At 44.5% G+C, this 21,309-nt stretch overlaps 1 protein-coding gene across 3 annotated transcripts in view; it reads left to right on the top strand.

Annotated features, from left to right (window-relative positions):
* slc24a3 (solute carrier family 24 member 3) overlaps nt 1-21,309 on the top strand; it is a 60,115-nt gene that overhangs the window by 11,943 nt on the left and 26,863 nt on the right. For all 3 annotated transcript variants that reach the window (XR_003410958.2, XM_027014791.2, XM_027014793.2), the window contains exon 2: nt 5,810-5,929. Coding sequence is in view for 2 of the 3 variants with exons in the window: in XM_027014791.2 (XP_026870592.2) it covers nt 5,810-5,929 (120 nt within the window). In the remaining variant the exon portion in view is untranslated. The remainder of the gene's footprint in view (nt 1-5,809; nt 5,930-21,309) is intronic.

Here is a 21,309-nt window from a genome sequence, read left to right on the forward strand (position 1 = left end):
TCATGCATTGTGCAGTCCTGCGTGTGCCGTGGAATCTCCGGGGGGGGGGTATGTGAGCCGCACAGTGACATCCCAGAAACACCACTCCTGCTGGGTAAGCCCCAGCCTCAAAGACCTCAGCCTGCTCCTGAAGCCTTTTAAAGGGGTGTGTGCGATGAGCCCCTCCTCCTCCTCTGCCAGCTGACAGCAGCCACATGCAGGAGGCTTCTCACTGCCGCCAGTCACTAATGAGCCAGTTAATGGCCCGTCACATCCTTAAACAACCCAATGCTGATACTTAATTGCTCTTGATAAATATAAGCTTTATTGATTTTACCTTTCTGGCCACTTTGTTAAAGCATTAACCAACTAATCTGAGTATTAATCTACATGTCTGATGCCTGAGCTGGACATCCCTTAATTGTTTCAGGGTTTCACTTGGTTTACAGGTAAATGAAAGTATTTATGGGCATGAGGTTACAGTGTTCAGTGCTGCAGATGCGTGACATGGATTCTGCAGATAGGAGGGCTACTTTAAACATCGCTACAGTTCATCTCCTAATTCCAGCCAGTTCTGTCCCACATCCAAGGCCTCACCTGCATAGCTAATGAAGATAAACTAGGTAATTAAAGTTGAAGGGGGGGGGCTAAATTTATCTCTGCATTGACAGTATGGGGTCGAATGTGCAGGATTTTCTGAATGTATAGAACAGAGATTGTCCCAACAGCTGGCATTTGGAGCAGCCAATGTGTTCAGGTCATGTACTGAATATGTTACACTACCTCAGTGGTCACCTCAAATCATCTGTAACTATACACCTCTACCTTTCAAGCAATTGGTCTTAAAGTTGACTGTAGTCAAGTTTCAAGTTTCAAGTTTGGTTTATTTGTCACATACATAGTCATACACAGTATAACTCGCAGTGAAATGGTTGTATTACTACACATGTGGAGAAAATGCTCCTTAATGCATCTTATTGGAGGACTTATAAGAGGACTCAGTCCTATAAGATGTGTTGTGTGCAGACTGGGGCCGTGGGCTCCTGAGTGTGCAGTTGGTTGCAATGTCATTGATAGGAAATGGAAAAAGTCAGCTTTAGAGTCAGCTACAGAGAAAGAGTCTACACCAAAGAGTCATGTCAAGAGAAAGAGTCTTCACCAAAGAGTCATGTCCAGAGAAAGAGTCTTCACCAAAGCGTCATGTCCAGAGAAAGAGTCTTCACCAAAGAGTCATGTCAAGAAAGTCTTCACCAAAGTAATTTCAAGAGAAAGTCTACACCAAAGAGTCATGTCAAGAGAAAGAGTCGACACCAAAGAGTCATGTCAAGAGAAAGAGTCTACACCAAAGAGTCATGTCAAGAGAGTCTTCACCAAAGAGTCATGTCAAGAGAAAGAGTCTACACCAAAGAGTCATGTCAAGAGAAAGAGTCTACACCAAAGAGTCATGTCAAGAGAGTCTTCACCAAAGAGTCATGTCAAGAGAAAGAGTCTACACCAAAGAGTCATGTCAAGAGAAAGAGTCTACACCAAAGAGTCAGGTCAAGAGATAGAGTCTTCACCAAAGTAAGTTCAAGAGAAAGAGTCTACACCAAAGAGTCATGTCAAGAGAGAGTCTTCACCAAAGTAATTTCAAGAGAAAGAGTCTTCACCAAAGAGTCATGTCAAGAGAGAGTCTTCACCAAAGTAATTTCAAGAGAAAGAGTCTGCTCCAGAAAGCTATAGAACAACCCCCCCCCCCACACACACACATGCATCCCTGTGATAGTGTCAGAGCCCAGAGTAGAATCTAGACTTGATATTATGTTCAAACTAAAGAAACAGAAACTCAATGATCAGAAATGTAAGAAACTATAAATTTAAGAAATAGAAATGTCAGAAAAGAACTGCCTGACATCAACTTCATATGATCCGATGATCTTGATTCTAAGTAATTATATGTATTGAAATAAAAAAGGATAGAATAGTTTCAGTAATAGCATCCTACTGCATATGATTCTTCCTCACAATGTTATTTTATTGGATGAGGTCCCCAATGACGATATAGACAAAGCATCTCTGAACTGCCCACCTTCAAACAGACCTGCTGTTGTGCATGTAGTGCAAAGTTACATAACCTGGATTAGTCATGCCTGTTCTCTGCAGAATGCTATAAACATGGATGTGAGCACTTAAGTCTTTTCTCTGGAGCTGGCATCACTAATCCTTCTATATGATCTTGTAAATTGTTTACAGTTTTTTTTTACAATTGTTTTCACACTTGTCTCATTACCATGTACGCTTCTTCAAAACTCTTCACATGGTATGCTGTTGAAACAAGCATCTCAGCACATCAGTTAACCTTTGGTTCAAAATGCACTTTAACCACCAAAACACATCAAATTTCATCCAAACATGACTCATTCTGCAATAACTATAACATATGCTTTCTCTCACAAGGCTGCTTTGTTACTCAATATACAATTAACGTCCAAACACAAATAACTTGTAACATTGTGAAATACATAACATTGTGTTTTCCTTTCCTCTATTTTTGCATCCACAAATATTTCAGAATTCCAGAATAACAATATTTACTGTATAATATAGTAATATAGTAATAATATAGTATTTTGCCATTTGTTCTCACAGTGCAATATACTGCAGTCTAGAAAAGAAAAATATATACAATCAATAATAAATACAGTAATACCAAATAAGTATTTTCACTATTTATAGTAATTCACACATATTTTTCTATCAGTATCAGAAGTCTGCTGTTGGCCTGTTCCTTCCATGCTGTACACTGCATAGCCATAGATGTTCATCAACATCACACCGAATATACGGTAACAGGGCACAAACTAAAACTCCTGGGTAAGTCGATAGCTGAAAGGACAGCCAAGCCTTTCAGCAGGAGATGTACTGCCGAATAGTAGAAACACCTCTTTAGTGGCAACTACATCTATATTTTCCTGTATACAAGCGCATTTCAATTCAAGTTTGACCATTTTTGTATTGATGGTAACAAGACTTCAAACAAAAAAACTGAATAAACATTCTGCTGAAATTAGATTAAGTCTTACATGTATATTATTTCAAGTGTATATATATTTCAATCTTATTTCAGGTGTCTATTTTCATTTGTCTGTCCAACTGCAACATATTTCAATCCACAATGATCAGAATCTTGTTGGGTTTTGAAATGAAAGTTAATCGTTTTGACCTTGAGTGTCTCAATGTCTGCAAAATTTGCTGTAGTTGTACAGACATTTGCTGGTCAGACAGATACAGAGAGGTATTCAAGAATTTGGGAAGCAATGGTGATTGTATGGTGTTTTTATCAAAGCAATACAAAAGTATAAACAGTTTAGTTCACATAGTCTTTTGATATGGTGAATTTGTTAAGTGTTTTGAAAAAGTACACATGGTATTGAGTGTGAAGTGTGAAGACAATTGTAAAAAACTATAATAGCTTCCCTCTGAGTATTTATGTCGTTCACCTGAGGGATGTTTTATGATGAACCTCATGCTGGATTCACAAACAGGGGGATAAGAAATTAGACCTTATTATGTAATTGTGTTGGGCTGTACATCAGTCCTCTATTTTTTCCAAAGGAAGAGAAATATGCCAGTGTGTATAAAGCAGAGCAGAAGTCACCAGCAGGGTGCCGCAAAGCAGCACTGCTGTACTGCCAGCGAGTGACCAAAACATGCCAGTTCATACAGCACTTCATTTACACTATATATGAGGGAAGGGACTTGTCTCTGTGACCATTAACGTGTAGCTTATGTTCACTTAAAAAAAAAGTGAATGAAAGTTTCCCTCTCTTAGCTTTCTATTTGTTGTTGCTCATTGTTTTGTTTGTTTGTTTGTTTGTTTGTTTGTTTCAAATTTTCAGTTCGCGTGAGCTGACGTGTATTTTTGTTTGTGTGTGTGTGTGCATGCTTGTGTGTATAGGCCTGCAAATGTGTGCTTTGATCATCTTAGTGTTATGTCATCTTTGCTTCCTCTGGTCTCTGTGGCTACATCACATCTCCATAGTAACTTCCCTTCACCCCCTTGTGCTTGTGCTTGTGTGTGTGTGTGTGTGTGTGTGTGTGTGTGTGTGTGTGTATTCTGGCTCATTGAACAGGTAATGGCATTTCTACACAGCATGTCAGAGAGCAGCAGAGTGGCCACATTTGAGAGTTATTGGAGCTGACATGGCAAGGCTGATCGAGCTTCACTTCCTGCTCTCCCTCTAACAAGGTTTTACACATGGCGGCCATGTGCATGGCTACTTAGACTTCTGCTTTAACCAGGGCGCTGCTTTGATGTGCTCTGGCCACAGACAGAAAAGGGGTGTAAAGTATGCTGTGGGGTTCTCTCGGGCTGAGGGGCTTTGGCCCCAGCTCCATGCCAGTCGACTCCCCCTGCTGTCTGTTTGCAGCTAGGAGGTGAGCGATACATCAGATTTTCTGTAAGCGTCACAGCCATCCCTAGTTTACTCTTGACATCAGTCCACCTCGGGGTTCCATGAATTATTGAACGGCCTCTTCTGGGATTGCCCGAGCCTGCTTGAATTGCAACAAATGGCTGTTTGTGAAAGCAGCACTAAAATTCACTGTCATCAAATAGGTGTGTGTGTGTGTGTGTGTGTGTGTGTGTGTGTGTGTGTCTTTGCGTGTGTGTCTGTGAATGCATGTGTGTGTATGTGAGGTACACAAAAGCACTCTCTACTACCTGTCCCTACAGCCTAAACTGCTATCAAAACTACAAAATTACACTCATGCCAGTCAAACAGGGCACTGAGAGAAGTGTGCTTTCGCAAACAATATGCTGTATGCTGTCATCAGGTGGGAGAGTGTGTGTGTGTGTGTGTGTTGGTGTGTGTTAAAGAGATAGAGGTACACAATCGCACTCAGTACTACCTGTCCCCTGTCAGGGACCCAGTGAAGATCTGCTGGTCGGAGAGCTCTCCACTCCGGATGCTGTTTATCTCTCGCCATGTCTTAGAGAGCTTTTATTTTTAGCTGAAGGAGCTGTAAGTCTGAGCATGGGCTCCGAGCAGGACGGGTGGATCTTCTCAAGGACGCTGCAACCCAAATGACAGCTCTGCCAGAATAATCCCCCTCCCACTCGCTTCTTTCACACCCCCCCCCCCCCCCCCAGAATGGGGCGTTGGCCTGCAGAGCTCTCGCTCTGATGTCATTCTCATGATGCCTGGTCCACGCAAGGCTTGGCAAAACAGACGGCGCTCATGAATATGCAGCAGTGCTGCTGCGCTGGTCCTGCTCCCTGGGCCCCGCCTCTTGGTCCTGCGTCTTTACAGCTTGCTGTGTCACTGAGAAGTCTGTGGCAATAGGAGCCATGGCGTGGCAGTGCCGTCTGGTCCGGCCCAGGCCTGTCCAGGGTGCACACTGACACACTGCAGCTAGGAGGGCAACAGTTCTGGAATGGAGCGGCATTCATATAGAGCACTGTGACTTACACATTCCCGTTCTCTAGGAGATGCATGGGATGCATTGGGATATCAATAATATCAGTATCTGTGATGTACCTGTCTGCACTTATCTCAGAATCGTTGCTCAACACAAGGACAACTTACCTTTCCTGCATAGTGTAGCCTGTCAGTTTTGGGCTGCGCTTTTAAATTTGTTTAAATTTGAGTAAATATTGAGCACTAAACTTTTATCTCTTATCCGAGCACACTGTTCTGTAGGCATACTTTCCCACCTGTATTTTTGATTTTTTTTTAGCACAAGGTCATATGACTAAAGTTCCCAAGCAGAATGGAGTCCACAGCACTCTGCTGGCTGCTCACTAATAATGTGCTTTGGCCTGAGCGTGTTCTCTGGGTGTTTTTTGCAGGCTATGCCCTATCGAGCTTCTCCCCTGAGGTCAGCGACAAGTGGGAGAGCCGCAGGCTGCTCGAGCACTTCGCCAACGAGACGGAGGAGCCGAGAGCCGAGAGAAACTGCACAATGCCAGGTAGGAAACATCTCCTGTCAGCCCACGCACAGAGCAGGAGTGTGTGCTCGACACTTCTGTTTTTACGCATGCTCTAGATAATATCAGCTAACACTGGATGGTGTATAAATAGGTCGTGTGCAAAACCCGCAGTGTGACCTCTCTTGAGCAGTTTATGTAAAGCACCAGGTTAGCTTTTAGTTCTGCACCTGGGTGTTGCATATCTAAGCATCTGCGCCGGATTCCCACATATAGGTGCATCACTGGGATTGGCTGTTCTGAGAATCTTGTGTAAAACTTTCTTGTGAAATCGATCTGTATGTTCCATATTGTTGTGTAATCACTCAGCTTTACAGCTTAGGTTTTTGAAGGTCACAGTTTTGTGTATTTTCCAGGGCCGTTTGTCAGTTTTGTCTTGGTTTGGGCCCAGTCGGACTGGTTGAGAGAGTCACTGTCTTTTTTGTTGCTCTGTAGCTGATTAATCTAGCTGACACGCATTGCTATTGTTGATCAGAGCCCGCCAGCTGAAGCCCAGGGGGAGTATATCACATTGTATAAGACAGTCCTAACGGAGGACTCCATTAGTTGAGCAGGGACCATTGGTTAAAAAGAGCAGTCAGAGCCAGAAGTGAAGGCTATTGTTAATAAATGTCAGTATCCTCCCAAAATGTTTAGCCTGCCATATCAAAAAAAAAAAAAAAAAACCACGCCGATTTGCCAAAGCCAGTATTGACCTCTATATGTGAACGTTTTTGCTGACTGTGAAATAGTACGTGGAACGTCATGAATGGTGAAGACTCTGGGCTTGAAAAGACAGCCTTCTGCACATTTACACCAGCCAATGAAATAGCAGCTTCAGACCTCTTTTTTGATTTCTCTTGTTCTTTACTTTATCATTGGTTATTGCTCATTACTTTCCTGTGGTGTGTGCTGCTGAATGAACTGGGCAAACCTCCTGGGTTCTTTTTGCTGTGTAGAGCAATGGGATACCTTACACTGTGGTCCACGCTCACAGCCAGTGTGAAGTGGCTAATTTGAGCAGGGATTAGTTGGGAGGGAGCTATGGGAGGTATGGTTGTCCACCTCAGTTCTTCTCTCTTCTCCGGCGATGTTTGCTGCAGCTTTAGCACAGCAATGTATCACCAGAATAGCATTCCTATTGACTCTGCGTTAATTGTCGGATCTGTAGAGAATGGCTTCTGCTGTCCAGGAGGTTCTGGAAGCTAAATATTTAATTCAGTAGGAAGTACTATTGCATACAGCCAGATGTCTGACAGTTCTAATCTTTGATCTCTAATCATTGTGGATTTTCTGCACAAGCCAGTTCAGATAAAGAAGAAATGCAGGTTATCCCACAGCACAGAAGAAAGGAGAGATGCAGGCTTGTTTTCAGGGAGCTGTTTGCTGTTGCTGCTCTCTGTTGACTGAGGTGTTGAGGTGAGCTGCTCGTTGTTCCCGTGTGCTTGCGTGTTTCCATAGGCAGAGTCAGTAAATGTTCCTACTTGGGGTCCTGTTTTAGGAGGATAACGTCCCAGCCAAGCATCTCCCTGATCTTGCCAGTTGCGCGAGTTGCCCCCCTCCCGTACACACACATACAAACCCAAACACACAAAAAGCCAGGCACCTTGGCACTGGTTAAGTTTCCTTATTTATTTTGCATTTTACTACCTCTATTTCCACATTTGGCTTTAAAAAGATTACATTAGACTTTCTGCTTTTTTAGCCCTGCCATGATTACTCTAAATTGTCCAGATTTAGATGAAGAATTCATATAACTTGCTTCTCTTTAATTAGTTGACTTTCTCGTTTTTCTTTCTCTGTTCCTCCTATCTTCTCACTCAAAAACAACTTTCTCTTTCTGTCTCTCTGCCACACACACACACACACACACACACACACATCCTTCATAATCCTCTTGGGGACTGGCTCAGAAAGACTCTTCCCCACTCTCATTTCACTATAGTCTATGTAATGTATGGAATTTTAAATTCATTTCACGCAAATTCACACTGCAGCTGCCTGGCTTACCCAAAGCATTCAGACGTTCTTCATCACACCCAGGCAGTGCAGTGATTAGCTTGATTACTAATGCTAATGTGCTGTAAATGAATTCTTCATCCATCAAGTCACATTGTCTGCCCTGCTGTTTCAAGCTGCTGATGTGTGACAGACTGGGAGCTATGCTGATGAGTTGATTTGATTGTTATCCCTCTGAGAGAGGAGAACTGGGGTCAGAGTGCTTGTTGCCATTTCTCCCTGAGCCTGGCCAATTCTGGGACTTTTAGATCAAATGCTGATTTATATAAAATAGCCGCAAATATACAAATATAAACACCAGTTTCTGAATCTTGAGTGACATTTTATCCTACTGATATCTTAGTTTAGAAGTTAAATGAATCAACAGATGTTTATCTATACTAATAATGCTTTGAGCTTTACTTTAAAAATGCTCAAAGTTGTGAGCTTTTGACTACCAGCTAAATGAACACTGGTGGAGTGTTTCGGCAATTTATTGTTAGGTTTACAAGGAGATAGAATGACTGATATATGGCAGATATCTTTTTATCTATATAATAGGGATTCTGTATGTTTGACTACACCAACATGATGCAAACAGAAGAAGTTCCACTCATTCTTATTAATTCCTTTAAATTTACATTAATTTACATCACAGATTTTCTTTACATCATAATGCTAATGTTAATATACATTTTACATTTATGTTTACAGTATTTTGTTAATGCTCTCCTCCAGAGTGACTCCTGAAAGTGTTTTGTTGTGTCTGTGGAACAGGCTAGAGTCTAAGGATGCCATCGAGTGAGAACTCTGGACAGCAAGTTGGCAACATACAGGGAGTCAGTAATCTACCAGGTGCAAACCAATTTTCAGTATGTGTGTGCTAGCCCTCATTTCTATAATGTCTTCTTCAGTCTATCTGCGCATACTATATCTCAGCCATGATTACTGAGGTCATTCTCGCTAATCCTGAATGGATTATGGGTCAGTGAACACTCATCAGCAGTTCATTAGACCCCATACACAGTGTCAGGGATCAGGATACACTTACAACTGTGGTTCACGTTTGCAGATAATGAACCTGGTAGGTCACCAAGCGTTAGGTCAGGGGCTCTAATTCCAGCCCTCACTGAGCACGTGTTGCTGCTGAGTTTCCCTCAGGGACCCTGTTGCAGCAGACTGTGTACCAGCTCCGGGAACAGAGCTGATAAGGGGACACCAGTGGCCTGGCTCACTCCAGCAGCACGCTGGGCTCCTGTTCTGCCTCCCCGCTTGCACCGAGCATCTTCTTCGATCTCACGGGTCCAGTCCGGCATGGCTCAGTGCGCCACGCTCCCGATGCAGAGGCTGTGTCATCTGTCAAGCAGACAAGCGGAGAAGGTAGGAGAGTCGAGCCGTATGGCACGCGTATGAGCCTCAAGGGGCGTGGCCTCCGTGCACCGACGGTGAACGGAGCGCACGGTGGTGTGTGTGTGGAAGGCGGGCGAGGCCTTCCCGTCGCTACCACCCTGCTGTCGCAGCTGGCTCGGGGCTCCTCTCCACAGCGCTAATTTCACATGAAATTACCACTCAGCACTCCCACGCGGCACGCCGCACAGCAGGGCATGCTCTGCCGGTGCTCAAATCATTTTAATCACTTCTCTGAAGTCTGTATTCCTGTTTTTAAGAAAACAAAACGAGTGTGAGCGAGGGACATAGTTCCAGGGATGGAGAGACTGTGGGTGGTGAGTGGGTGGGGAGCAGGGTGAGGGAAAGGCCGAGGTTGGCTATTACTCAGGTGGGGCAGTGCAGGAGAAGGATGCTCATGGCTGTTGGAATATATGAGCATCTTATGAGAAAGTGGCTGGCTGCCCACCCCATGCAGTGATTTGCAGACAAACACATATGAGCACACACACACACACACACACACACACACACAACACACACAACACACATATAAACAGACACACAAACACACACACGTATAAATCCGAAGAAGACTGCAAGTGAGTAACTGCAGTGTGCTGTAGCAATATATGTAGAGATATTTAAAATTGTAGCAAAGTACACAAAGATTCCAGATAAGCAAAACATTTTGGACAGAGGTCCTTCATTCAGAAGTATCCTAGTCAGAGGTCCTTCATTCAAAGTGTTGTGGACAGAGGTCCTTCATTCAAAAGTCATTCCGAAGTTTAGTGAAGTAAACTTAGTTTCCAGAGAAACAGGACGTTTCGGACAGAGGTCCTTCATCAGCTGTGTAAGCAAAGTTCTTGCACAGCTGATGAAAGACCTCTGTCCGAAACGTCCTGTTTCTCTGGAAACTAAGTGTACTTCACTATACTTTTGAATATATATGTATTTATATATATATATATATATATAGAGAGAGAGAGAGAGAGAGAGAGAGAGAGAGAGAGAGAGAGAGAGATAGATAGATAGATAGATAGATAGATAGATAGATAGATAGATAGATAGATAGATAGATAGATAGATAGATAGATAGATAGATAGATAGATAGATAGATAGATAGATAGATAGATAGAGGACTAAGCACAATTTTGTTTTTTTCATTCTGTCTCCTTGGACATTCTGAAGCTGATTGTTGCACATATCCCCAATGTGACTTATAACACTTATTTTGACTTGCAGCTTCCCTCTCTAATGATTGTGCTATGATGGTCAGAAGTACTTCATGCTTCTCAGCTGACACATGATCAGCCTGGTTATTTGCCAGCCTATTTATTCCAGTATCCTCCCTGGAGTCCTGAGGAATCCTGTGCCAGCAGTCTTGACGTTCTTAATTCAGGATAAATGTCAATATCTAAACAATGATGGCATTGTTTACAGTTTGATCTCTCCTCATGTCAGGCATTGCATTGTCTGTTTGACTAGTACAGCTGTGCAAAGTCAAGTGGTAGGAAGATTAATTCACAAGGTAAAGACTGGAAGACTTTGAAGAATTTAATCTTTGATTTTTTTTTAAAGTGATTTAGGATGATTGATTACTGCATTAATGCAGCAAGAAGAAACACTATTAAATGTTACACTGACTATAGGGTGAGAAAATCCAATTGGTTTATTTTTCTTAACTTCTAAAGCCTGTATATAGTGGTATAAAAAGTACTGATATATTTCCTTCCTTTGAAATTGTCACATTTCATCATATTTCCCCATTTCTTTTTCAAACATTTTATGTACATTTCCCATTTGGTTTAGTTATTTGTAGTGCTGCGTAAAACCCGGTCTTGAAATATCTCTCACTCTCCTTTTCTTTCTCTCTTTCCCTCCGCCTCTGTCTCCTTCTCTCTGTCACTCTCTCCCTCACTCCCTCTCCCCATCTCTATATATCTCAATCTCTCTTCCCCTCACTCCTTCCCTCGTTGTAACTGCATGCTGCTGAATTCCTCAGGCGTTTTTAATCCCAATTACTTTCTGCCACAGGAGGCTCAAACCATTAAAAGAGATTTTCGTGCAAGGGCCTGATGACCTCCCATTCACCACTGCAGGTTCGGCTTGTCGCGCTTTTAGATTTGTAGCCAGACTTATACCTGGCTACATTAACCTTGTCTTCTTGAAGCTGAAATGCACTAGCACTGAAAGATTTTTAAACCATTTAGGCAGAGCAGAAAATGATCTCACTGAAAGCTAGTGATGACTTACACAACACCCCCTCCCCCCAGCAAATATTTTCCCAAACGCATGGAGGAACGGGGAAGCTAAGAAATGGCAAGCCTTCTGACAAGTGAGAAAATGGTAAACAGGTTCCTGTGTCACTTGTGGACTCATTCCAAACACAGAGATGTACATGTTTACTTTCATCCACAGCAACTATGGAACATGAACAAGGTGGAGACAGCATAAGGGCAGTATTGGTGGGGGTGATCCAAGCTGGCCGGCGTTCGATCTCAGCCCCCCTCGCAGGGTGTTGCCTCGGCTCTGCCCCGCCGCCAAGCAGCTTTCCCTCCTGTGCTTTTGAGGAGAGATTTATGGAAAAGGCTAAAGTAGAAATCCGGGGCTTGAGGAGAGAGAGAGACGCTTAAACAGGCTTCCGGGGGAACGCCATAACAGGATAAAAAAGCACTTGGGGGGAACCTGCTACTGTGAACACCATTACTGTCATCTTCCTGTCGCAGCGACAATACTAGTAATTTATGGAAATGTGTGTGTGTGTGTGTGTGTGTGTGTGTGTGTGTGTGTGTGTGTGTGTGTGTGTGCGTGTGTGTGTGTGCACATGTGTGTGTGCGTGTGTATGTACGCGTGTGTGTGCGTGTGTGTGTGTGCGTGCGCTCGTGTGTGTTTGCACGTGTGTGTGCGCGTGCGCGCGCGTGTGTGTGTGTCTAATTTGAGATATATGCGTATCACATCCTGCCTCCTGAGGCTTTTCAGCATAGACGCTTTACAGTAAGCCATATTCCCCCATCCGCTGCTCATTGTTAGCATGGCTGCTGGGCATCATATTGCCGCCGGTCATGGCACATAGATGGGAGGTATCTCTGTTTGTCACCCAGACTACTGCCTTAGAGACCGCTGCACCACTGCAGCTGGAACACCTGACATCCATGGCTGTCTTTCAGTCCCTCTGGATCACGATCCATGTCAGCTGCAGAAATTCCTGGATGAAAAAAGGTCTCGTGTGTGTGTGTGTGTGTGTGTGTGTGTCACAGAGGATACCTCTGCCTCTTGTCCTAAAATGCATATTTCTCTCTCAGAATAAGCTGTCCTTCTCCTTCATCACGTCAGGGGCCAGATGTTTCTTTTTGTTTAGAATGGAGAGTATATATAGTGACCGATTAGTCAAGGTAATGTGGCATTGAGGTGACTCTAAAAAGGGAATGTCCTGCAGACTGAGAGCACAATTAGAACATCACGCCACTGTGGCTTTGGAAGGACGGAGTACCTACAGGCCTTAGTGTTATCATGTGCAGGAGAAGGTCACAGTGCAAAAGGTGTAGGTGTGTGTTTGTGTGTTTGTGTGTGTGTGTACTTTGGAGGCAGAGGTTGAGGTCTCTTGTAAGGGTCAATATATGTCCATTTGTAAGAAACCTAGTGAGATGAGATGAATAATAGACAAGGCTGTATCTGAGTGTGTGTCTGTGTTTGTGTGTGTACGTGTATATGTGTGTGTTAGCGGTGCATAATCAGATTTTGAGGTTTGACCTATGCGTTCTACTAGTACATGTGCCCCTCAGGCCTGTTTTAAAGCTTGCAACATCCTTAACACATCACATCATGTCTAATTAAATACACACACACACACACACAGTCCACAACCAGGAATACAAAGCTGCGCTATAGTTTCATGTGAGCATAGTGTTAGTGATGCGGTGATGAGATTTGCCAGAATGAGATATCAACAGCTCGACAAACACTGCCCATAGCTTTCAGTTTGAATCTGCTTTGTATTCTGAGTGCAGTCAGCTCCAACCATGCCTTCACTGACTGTAACCCTATTACATAAGCAGCCAGTGTCTGCAGTGAGAAATGTGAGACGTGCCTCAAGTGGAGAGATGGCCAGGACACATTTCCACGGGTGTGGTTGAACAGCAGAGACCGGGCCATGAGATGTAATTAGGTGTAACATAACATAGACATAGCATAGAATTGGGCACAGCAAGACAAATAGTTCTGTGCAGGGGCTTGTATAAATAGTTTCTTTTTTAGTCACAACCTATTTTCTGTCTCTGGTTGAAACTTATGGCTCCTGTATTCCAGATTCTTTTAAATTGTCTCACCATTTGGCTTCATGTGGGTCATTTGTTTGGTTTGGGCTTGTTTCATATACTTTGGCAAGGATTGGGTGGAAGCAGACGCAGACATTGTTTTGGAAAAGGCACCTGTTTTGTTCCCTGATTTGGAGCCCTTTGATCCTGGTATGTGTTAGTAGCCTGCAAATGCATGTTTCTGGCATACCCAAAAATAGATTGACTGCATATTGTACTGCAGATGATTTCTACAGTCTGGGAGGATTTTGAGAGGAGATTATGAGAAGAGTCAGGGGAGAGGGGAGGGGTGTGGAGGGGGGCGGTTTGTTGGGAAGGGTGAGGAGCGAGTGGGGCAAGTAGAGGTGGGAAAATGTGACATTACTCAGCAGACTAGTGAGCATGCAGCCTATATGCAATGCAGTCTCTCTCTCTCTCTCTCTCTCTCTCTCTCTCTCTGTCTCTCTCTCTCTCTCTCTCTCCCTCTCTCTCTCTCTCTCTCTCCCTCTCTCTCTCTCTCTCTCTCTCTCTCTCTGTCTCTCTCTCTCTCTCCCTCTCTCTCTCTCTCTCTCTCTCTCTCCCTCTCTCTCTCTGTCTCTCTCTCTCTCTCTCTCTCTCTCTCTCTGTCTCTCTCTCTCTCTCTCTCTCTCTCTCTGTCTCTCTCTCTCTCTCTCTCTCTCTCTCTCTCTCTCTCTCTCCCTCTCTCTCTCTCTCTCTCTCTCTCTCTCTGTCTCTCTCTCTCTCTCTCTCTCCCTCTCTCTCTCTCTCTCTCTCTCTCTCTCTCTCTCTCTCTCTCTCTCTGCAGCTCATTCTCCTTCTCACTCCCTAACTGCCTCTTTATGCCCTCACACACTTGTATTGTTGCCAAACATTGCAAGTTTTCCATATCACGGACATCAAACTTCCTATAGCTTAAATGACAGCCACACAGAATACACTCAGGCCCCCAGTTTGTGAAATGGTACTGAATATGTATGTTGAATTGTACATGATCTGTTACGCTTGTATTTCCTACAGTGGAATCATTCATCATTAGGGCTAATGCATGTGTATATTGTTTAATACATAGCATGTGTATATTGTTATTTAGCATAATTCCTCTTATTAGAGGATGCTGATAGCACGTCAGGCTGTACAGTGGGAAACCTTGTGTGTTACAGAGGGAGAAGCTCTGTGCTGACATGTGCTTGAGACCCTCAGGTCTCGCCTGCCGGTTCTGACGCAGGGTGCTAGTGAGTGGTGAGAGGAGCCATGTTAGTGCTTGTCGAGCATGCTGCCACTGGACTCACACAGCACCGTCAGAGGCATGTCGTCCAGGGGACCCGGTGCGAAGCCTCGCTCTACTGTTCAAACACGAGTGCCTGTCATGACTGCTGACAGGGTGTGCTAGCCCGCGGCTCCCGTGTTTGAAAGGGCTACACACACACACTCTCTCTCTCCCACAGGCGCACACATACACACACCACAGACACTCCAGGCAATAAGAAGCTGTGTGAATTGAGGTCTCCTGTCTGACAGCTCTTGCAGGGATCTTAATAGACCGCATCGTACGGGGGGTTATAAAGGCCAGGCCTGCTGTTGAAAATCAAAGAATTACAGTGAATTAAACGAAGTACAAAATCTATAGATAAACACACAACACTTAAGGGATAATAGTGAGTAAGAAAATAAAAAAAAATTAAATATATATATATATATATATATAAAAAGGAAAAAAAATAAAGAAGGCAGAGGGCTGAACACTTGTGGGAGGCAAAGGTAAGACGGAGAGCCTCCATGAGAGACTACACGATCCCCGTTATCAGTCGAGCTTCCTAAGGTGCAGGCCATCAGCTGATTACACTTCACTACCACTGCACCAGCTGTGAGCCGGACAGGACTGCAGGGCCCGGACCGTTTCTCTCTGAGAATGAATGCATCTCTAATCTCTGCCAGGCCTGCCTGTCTGGAGAATTTCTATTAGAATTGCAGGAAACTGTTTAATAGCTCATTTTCAGAATGTCATGAAGGATAAATTGCATATGAATATCAACACTATCAAGAATTTCGAAAAGCACTCAGAGGGCATAGCCTTACTGACTCTTATTTTCCCCTTTAATTCATTAAAATGTTGTTGTGAGAGAGTGTTTATAGAAGATGAACTCGTCTGAGGACACTCTTTAGACATCACCAGTGACGGCACAACTGCCCCCAACCCCATCCCTCATTGTTTTCTAAGAAACCTGTGTGTCTTAGCAGCTAATTGGGATTTCCCCGAATGACTCGAACTAGAGCAATAAATCAAAGCCTGCCATGACATCGCTGCCCAGTATATCTCATTAATGCAGATCTTCAGCCATAATGAAGATCAGTGTGAGGTGACTACGGACTGTGGCCTCTGCAGAAGAGGGAGACGGATACTGAAGCACGGAGGGCCCAAGGGAGCCTCTTCTTCAGGGAAATTGAATTCACCTGCAGGTCATCCAGAATCACACAGAGATGCTGAATTTTATGAACTTTGAAATCTCATTTTGTGTGAGATATTTAAATTCTCTAAAGGTTGCTCTTTTTTCTTCTTCTTAGAAATCCATCCCTCAATGACCTTTCCTTTTTTTTTATGCAGGGCCCTGCTAACCTGAAACAGCAGTAAGGTTTGGCTGCAGAATAGTGCAGAGGCCAATTAAAGGCAGGTGGCTTTTGATGGGACGCCATGTACATGGCATTCTCTGTGCTGTCCACTGCTCAGTGCAAAAAACTTTGTCCCTCTGTGTATAATTGCACAGCATGTAGAACTGCAGTCTGTGCATATGGGTGTGTGGGTGCGCTGGAGACAAGACTCCTCTGGTTCTTTCCTTTGATGAGCTTGTCCACAGTGGTGCTGGAATTTACATTTGATCAGTGGCAGAGCAGAGAGAGGAAGGTCCAGATCATTCCTCCCCACGCAGCTAGCCTCACAGGACGGCCACCCAGACGTCGTCTGAATATACTCTTTGCTGTGGCTTTTGAGCTTTTGCATGATCTTTTGACAGGATTGTGCTTTTTTGGCAAAAGGTTTATGAGTAGGGCTGAGGGCGGGACTTTGTTGGATGGCCCGATTTTTCTTTTTTTTCCGGCTGTGTTCGGAGTCGGCAGAAAGGCGCTGGGGCCACACCGGCCCATTCCTCCGGCAGGGGGCACTTACCCTGAAAACCACCTTCCTCTCGCCCGCACTTCAAGACCTTCAACCTATTCTCTGCACATCATCCTGCCACCTGACACGTTTCCACGCAGTGTCTGATCTGCACCCGACTCCAGCATGGTGCAGAGGTGTGCAGTAGCGCTGGTCGTGCCTCTCAATGGAGGGGCCATCTCCACAATGGAGGGGCCGCTGGTCGTGCCTCTCAATGGAGGGGCCATCTCCGCAAATGCTTCATTCTCTGGTTTCTTCTCTGGCATATTTTTAGCTGCCCTGTTGGGTTTTTACACTCTGCTGTCGGGCGGATGTACATTTGCCCCATTTAGTTCTCCCCCCACTTCCCCGCGGCATGGACAGCAAGGCCAGGCTCAGTGAGTGACGTCATCACAAGAGCTTCTGGGACACTTGACTAGATTATGTAACACACTCAGCTGGGAGAAAGCCATGACATCACTCAGGCTTCAGGGAGCCTGTATCGGAGACCGGGAGAGGTTGCTTTTGGCTTAAGGTGTGCTGATTAGTGGTGTCTACGCATCTGTCTGTTCACTACCTGCTCTGTGAAGTTGAGGTCACTGTATGGAAGAGAGATGACCTATGCAGGGCATGCAGCTGAACGTTTGCCGGATTCCCCAAGTGTAGCCCCTGACTACATCATATATTGTGTAACATTACTTCATATCATGCCTGAGCATGACTAAGGACATCGGCGAAACATTCATCGTATGAGCCTTTCCTTCTGCATTATCAAGCTACTTTTATTCCAGAGCCAGCACACTCTTCTATTTCTGATTGGCTCACAAAGATGTGGTATCCTCTGAGACTGGTCCGAGAGCAGCTCAGGCACTGTTGGAAGCGGAGCTGCAGTCTGAGTCCCGCAGAGCACCAGGGGCCAGCCCTGTGCGTCTCCGCTGCATGGCTTCCCCGGAGGCAGGCCTTGGTGCGTCGGAGTCGCTTTATCTCTCAGTCCGGCCGGTTCACACTGAGCTGCCCGAACTGTAGCAGTGACTGGGACTGTAGATACATGATTTGAAATGAGTACACAGCTTAATTATTAACACTCTCTGAATAATGCACAGAGGCCTCTGAGGACAGAGGCTTGGGCTGCTTTTACACTGGTGGTTTTTGTCATTAATGTGTGTGTGTGTGTGTGTGTGTGTGTGTGTGTGTGTGTGTCTCTCTCTCTTCCTTGTTCATGTTGTTCCTGTCATTACTGGGTTGTGTGCGTCCCATGTGACTCTCTCATTTTCCCATTATAGCTTATGCAGTGCTTTCACCCCAGACAGCTCGTAAATAATCTCCACACTGTTAATAATCCATGATTCTTAATGGCCTCATTTTTGATGAATTATTATTATTAAACCATAAACAACAGATTAAATATTAACATTTCAGCAGAATAACTTCTTCATCCTTTTACTTGCAAAGTGGGCATGTAGATTAGCAGGATATCGCTGAATGCAGTGGACTCAGACAGGCTCGTCTGCCAAAACATGCCCTCGTCAGAATAGCGCTGCAGTGACTGTCTAAAGGAAAGACCTTTTTTTCTGGCCTTTTTGTAAAGTGGAAAAATGGTTCATCTAGAGACTGAAATCTCACTTTTCAATTTTGCTCATTTTTTTAATCCTTTTGTCAACTTTGCTTTGAGACTCAAACAGAGGATGAGTGGGTGTAAGTAAGTGTGTGTGTGTGTGTGTGTGTGTGTGTGTGTGTGTGTGTGTGTGAGTGTGTGTGTGTGTGTGTGTGCATAACTGTGAATGGGAGCAAGTACGTGTGTCTGTGTGTACGTAACTGTGTGAAAGAGAGCAAGTGACGTGATATATTGAACTGGCAGTGATTATATATGGATAGTCTGTGCAGCTGATCCTGTGTGTTTCCCTCATCGTGCTTCAAATGAATGATTAACTGTTTTATCTCTCATCTCCATTAAAAAGACCCTTATTCACCCAGCATTACTGAAAATCATCAAAATAAGTGAACATCTTTATGAATCCCGTGAATTACTGCCACGACATCTGAGAGCTGTGTGAACCACGGACAACATCTGGTAAAGGAGACCGAAGGAGATAGCTGGGCTTTTATTGGGGTTGCTCACACATCTATGGGTACTTTTTGGAGTTGTAGAAAGTTACGTGACTGACTTACTAACTCTCTCCTACATGCTTGTAGTCACTGACTCGCTCTCTCTTTGCCTCTTTGTGTTTAACTTCTACTTGCCTCTCGTGATTCCCTGATGTACAAACAGCACAAAATGTCAATAAAACAGCTCTTGTGAGGTACTGGGAACCCATATCATGAACAAAGATAGATAGAGAGAGAGAGAGAGAGAGAGAGAGAGAGAGAGAGAGAGAGAGAGAGTAAAGGAGACAAAAGATTTTAAAGATCTATTGCATTTCTCTCACTTCTACCGTACTCACTCTGGAGTCTGTCCATGTTGATGACTCTGACTCATGTCAGATATGTTCCATCAGAGCCCCTGGTGCCTCTAGCAGTCACAGCCTGGTCGTGCATACCTCATCCTTCCACATTTCCCCTCACCTAACCTTCTTTATGCGTTTCCATAAACGTGTTTGCAATTAAAGGTGAGCCCGGCCGTGTGACCAGCCCAAAACTATCAGCGAGGACGAGGATAGGGTTGCACAGGGTATAGCAGGGTGGCATGAGTGGCATTATGGCAGCGGACCGCAGCTGTCGGGTGTGCGTGGGTGCCGGAACTTCTCAGCTGGCAGGGAGATCAAGCTGCAGAGGGATCAGGCCACGGGGTGATCAGACAGGAGAGGAATCAGACAGCATGCGGATCAAGCGGAAAGGTGATCAGATGGCAAAGTGATCAGGCAGCAGGGGTCTCGGCCTGATTCCTGGCATGCTGAGACAGGGACGCTCACGCTTCCAGAAGAAGATTAGCACAGGGACCGTAGTCAGGGGCGTGAGCAATGAATTATTCAGACGTCCACATTTAGCATTCCTCTAATCTCTGTGTTTGTGTGTGTGTGAGTGTAAGAGAGAGAGGATATAGGGACTGCTGTTAAATATCTCCCTAACATATAACCTATGTTAAACAGAGTGGAAAAACAGGGAGAGTAATAAAACAACTAGAAGAAGAGGCTCGCGGCACCCTTTATGGAGTTGTTTGTATTTGTAGAAACCCCAAGGTTACCTTTGTACTTATAAAAGAGACAGAACCTCAAGAATGCGAACGGCCAAAAGTAAGGTTGTTTTTGTCTGCACTGGGATGCAGCAGCTTCATTAACGTATTCTAATGAGAGAGCTTGTGCGTATATATGTGTGTGGGTCTGGGTGCATGCGTGTGTATGCGTGTCTCCATCTTAAAGTGATGCAGTAGTTTAACCTAAGAGTCTCATTTTGCTGTAGTGATTTCCTCACTGGATCAAAAGGACTGTATAATGAAGGGATGATTATAAAGCTCTCTCTCTCCCCATCCCCAGAGATCTGGCTTGTTCAGGCCACGGCTGGTGCTGTTTCTCTTTCTCACCACGTTCTGTGGCATCCTGATTAAATGTCAGTATTACCATGCGCCCTTTCTGCAGTCCCACTGGCCTGGTGCAGCCTTTAACACAGCAGTCCTGTCCCTCTAACCCCTCTCTCTCACTCTCCTTCCTTCTCTCCTCTCTCTTTCTCCCTCTCTCCCTCCTACTTTCTTTCTCCATCTGGACCTGACCTGATCTCGCCACTGTATGATTTATGATTCAAATCGCGCACGATGGTGGAAATAGCCATGTTTCCTGGAATAAGCTGCCTCCGCAGAGAGGGTCTTCCTCCTCGGAGGCCAGCGGAGACACGCGTCCAAAGCGCATCATGTTTTATTCTGCCGTTGACAAGTGAAACACCGCGTGTACATGTGTGCGTGTGTGGATATGTGTGAGCAGAGTGTGTGCGACTAGTGATTGATGGGGCTGTCGATCGCTGAATTTCAGCACTCTGATTCACACATCACCTGCAGTGATGCAAACCAAACATCTCACAGAATGAGAGAGAGAGAGAGAGTGAGAGAGAGAGAGAGAGAGAGAGAGAGAGACATTAGATATGCTAGACCGAAGCACCAAATTGTCTGGTTTAAAACAAATTAAATTTTAATTTGATATTTGCGGCTGATGGTTCACTCTGGCGGAATGTGCAAGACTGAGAGCAAGTACGATTGCTGACTGATGGCATTTCGCTTTTATGGAAACAAAGGGAAAGCACACCTTTTCAGCAGTGGGGATGCTTCTGTTAGTTGAGATAATCTCTGCTTGAAATAAAGGGATTGACACTCACCCACAAATGTGATGTTGGGAAGGTTTAATTAAATGTTTTACTGCCACATGAAGAGCTCTCATTTTCCTGCCATTGCATCTTACATCGAATAAACAATGCCTCTCTAATGATGTGGGACTGTATGTTCACACACACACACACACACACACACACACACACACACACACACACACACTTATTTTTGGATTTATGTAATGGTATTGCTAATGTCTGCTTCAAAATGCATGCAGGATTTATTTGCAATTGCAGGTCCTCCTCTCTCAGTATTCATTTGACC

Source organism: Electrophorus electricus, chromosome 11 (genome assembly GCF_013358815.1).
Source record: "Electrophorus electricus isolate fEleEle1 chromosome 11, fEleEle1.pri, whole genome shotgun sequence".
In the NCBI taxonomy this organism is placed as follows: domain Eukaryota; kingdom Metazoa; phylum Chordata; class Actinopteri; order Gymnotiformes; family Gymnotidae; genus Electrophorus; species Electrophorus electricus.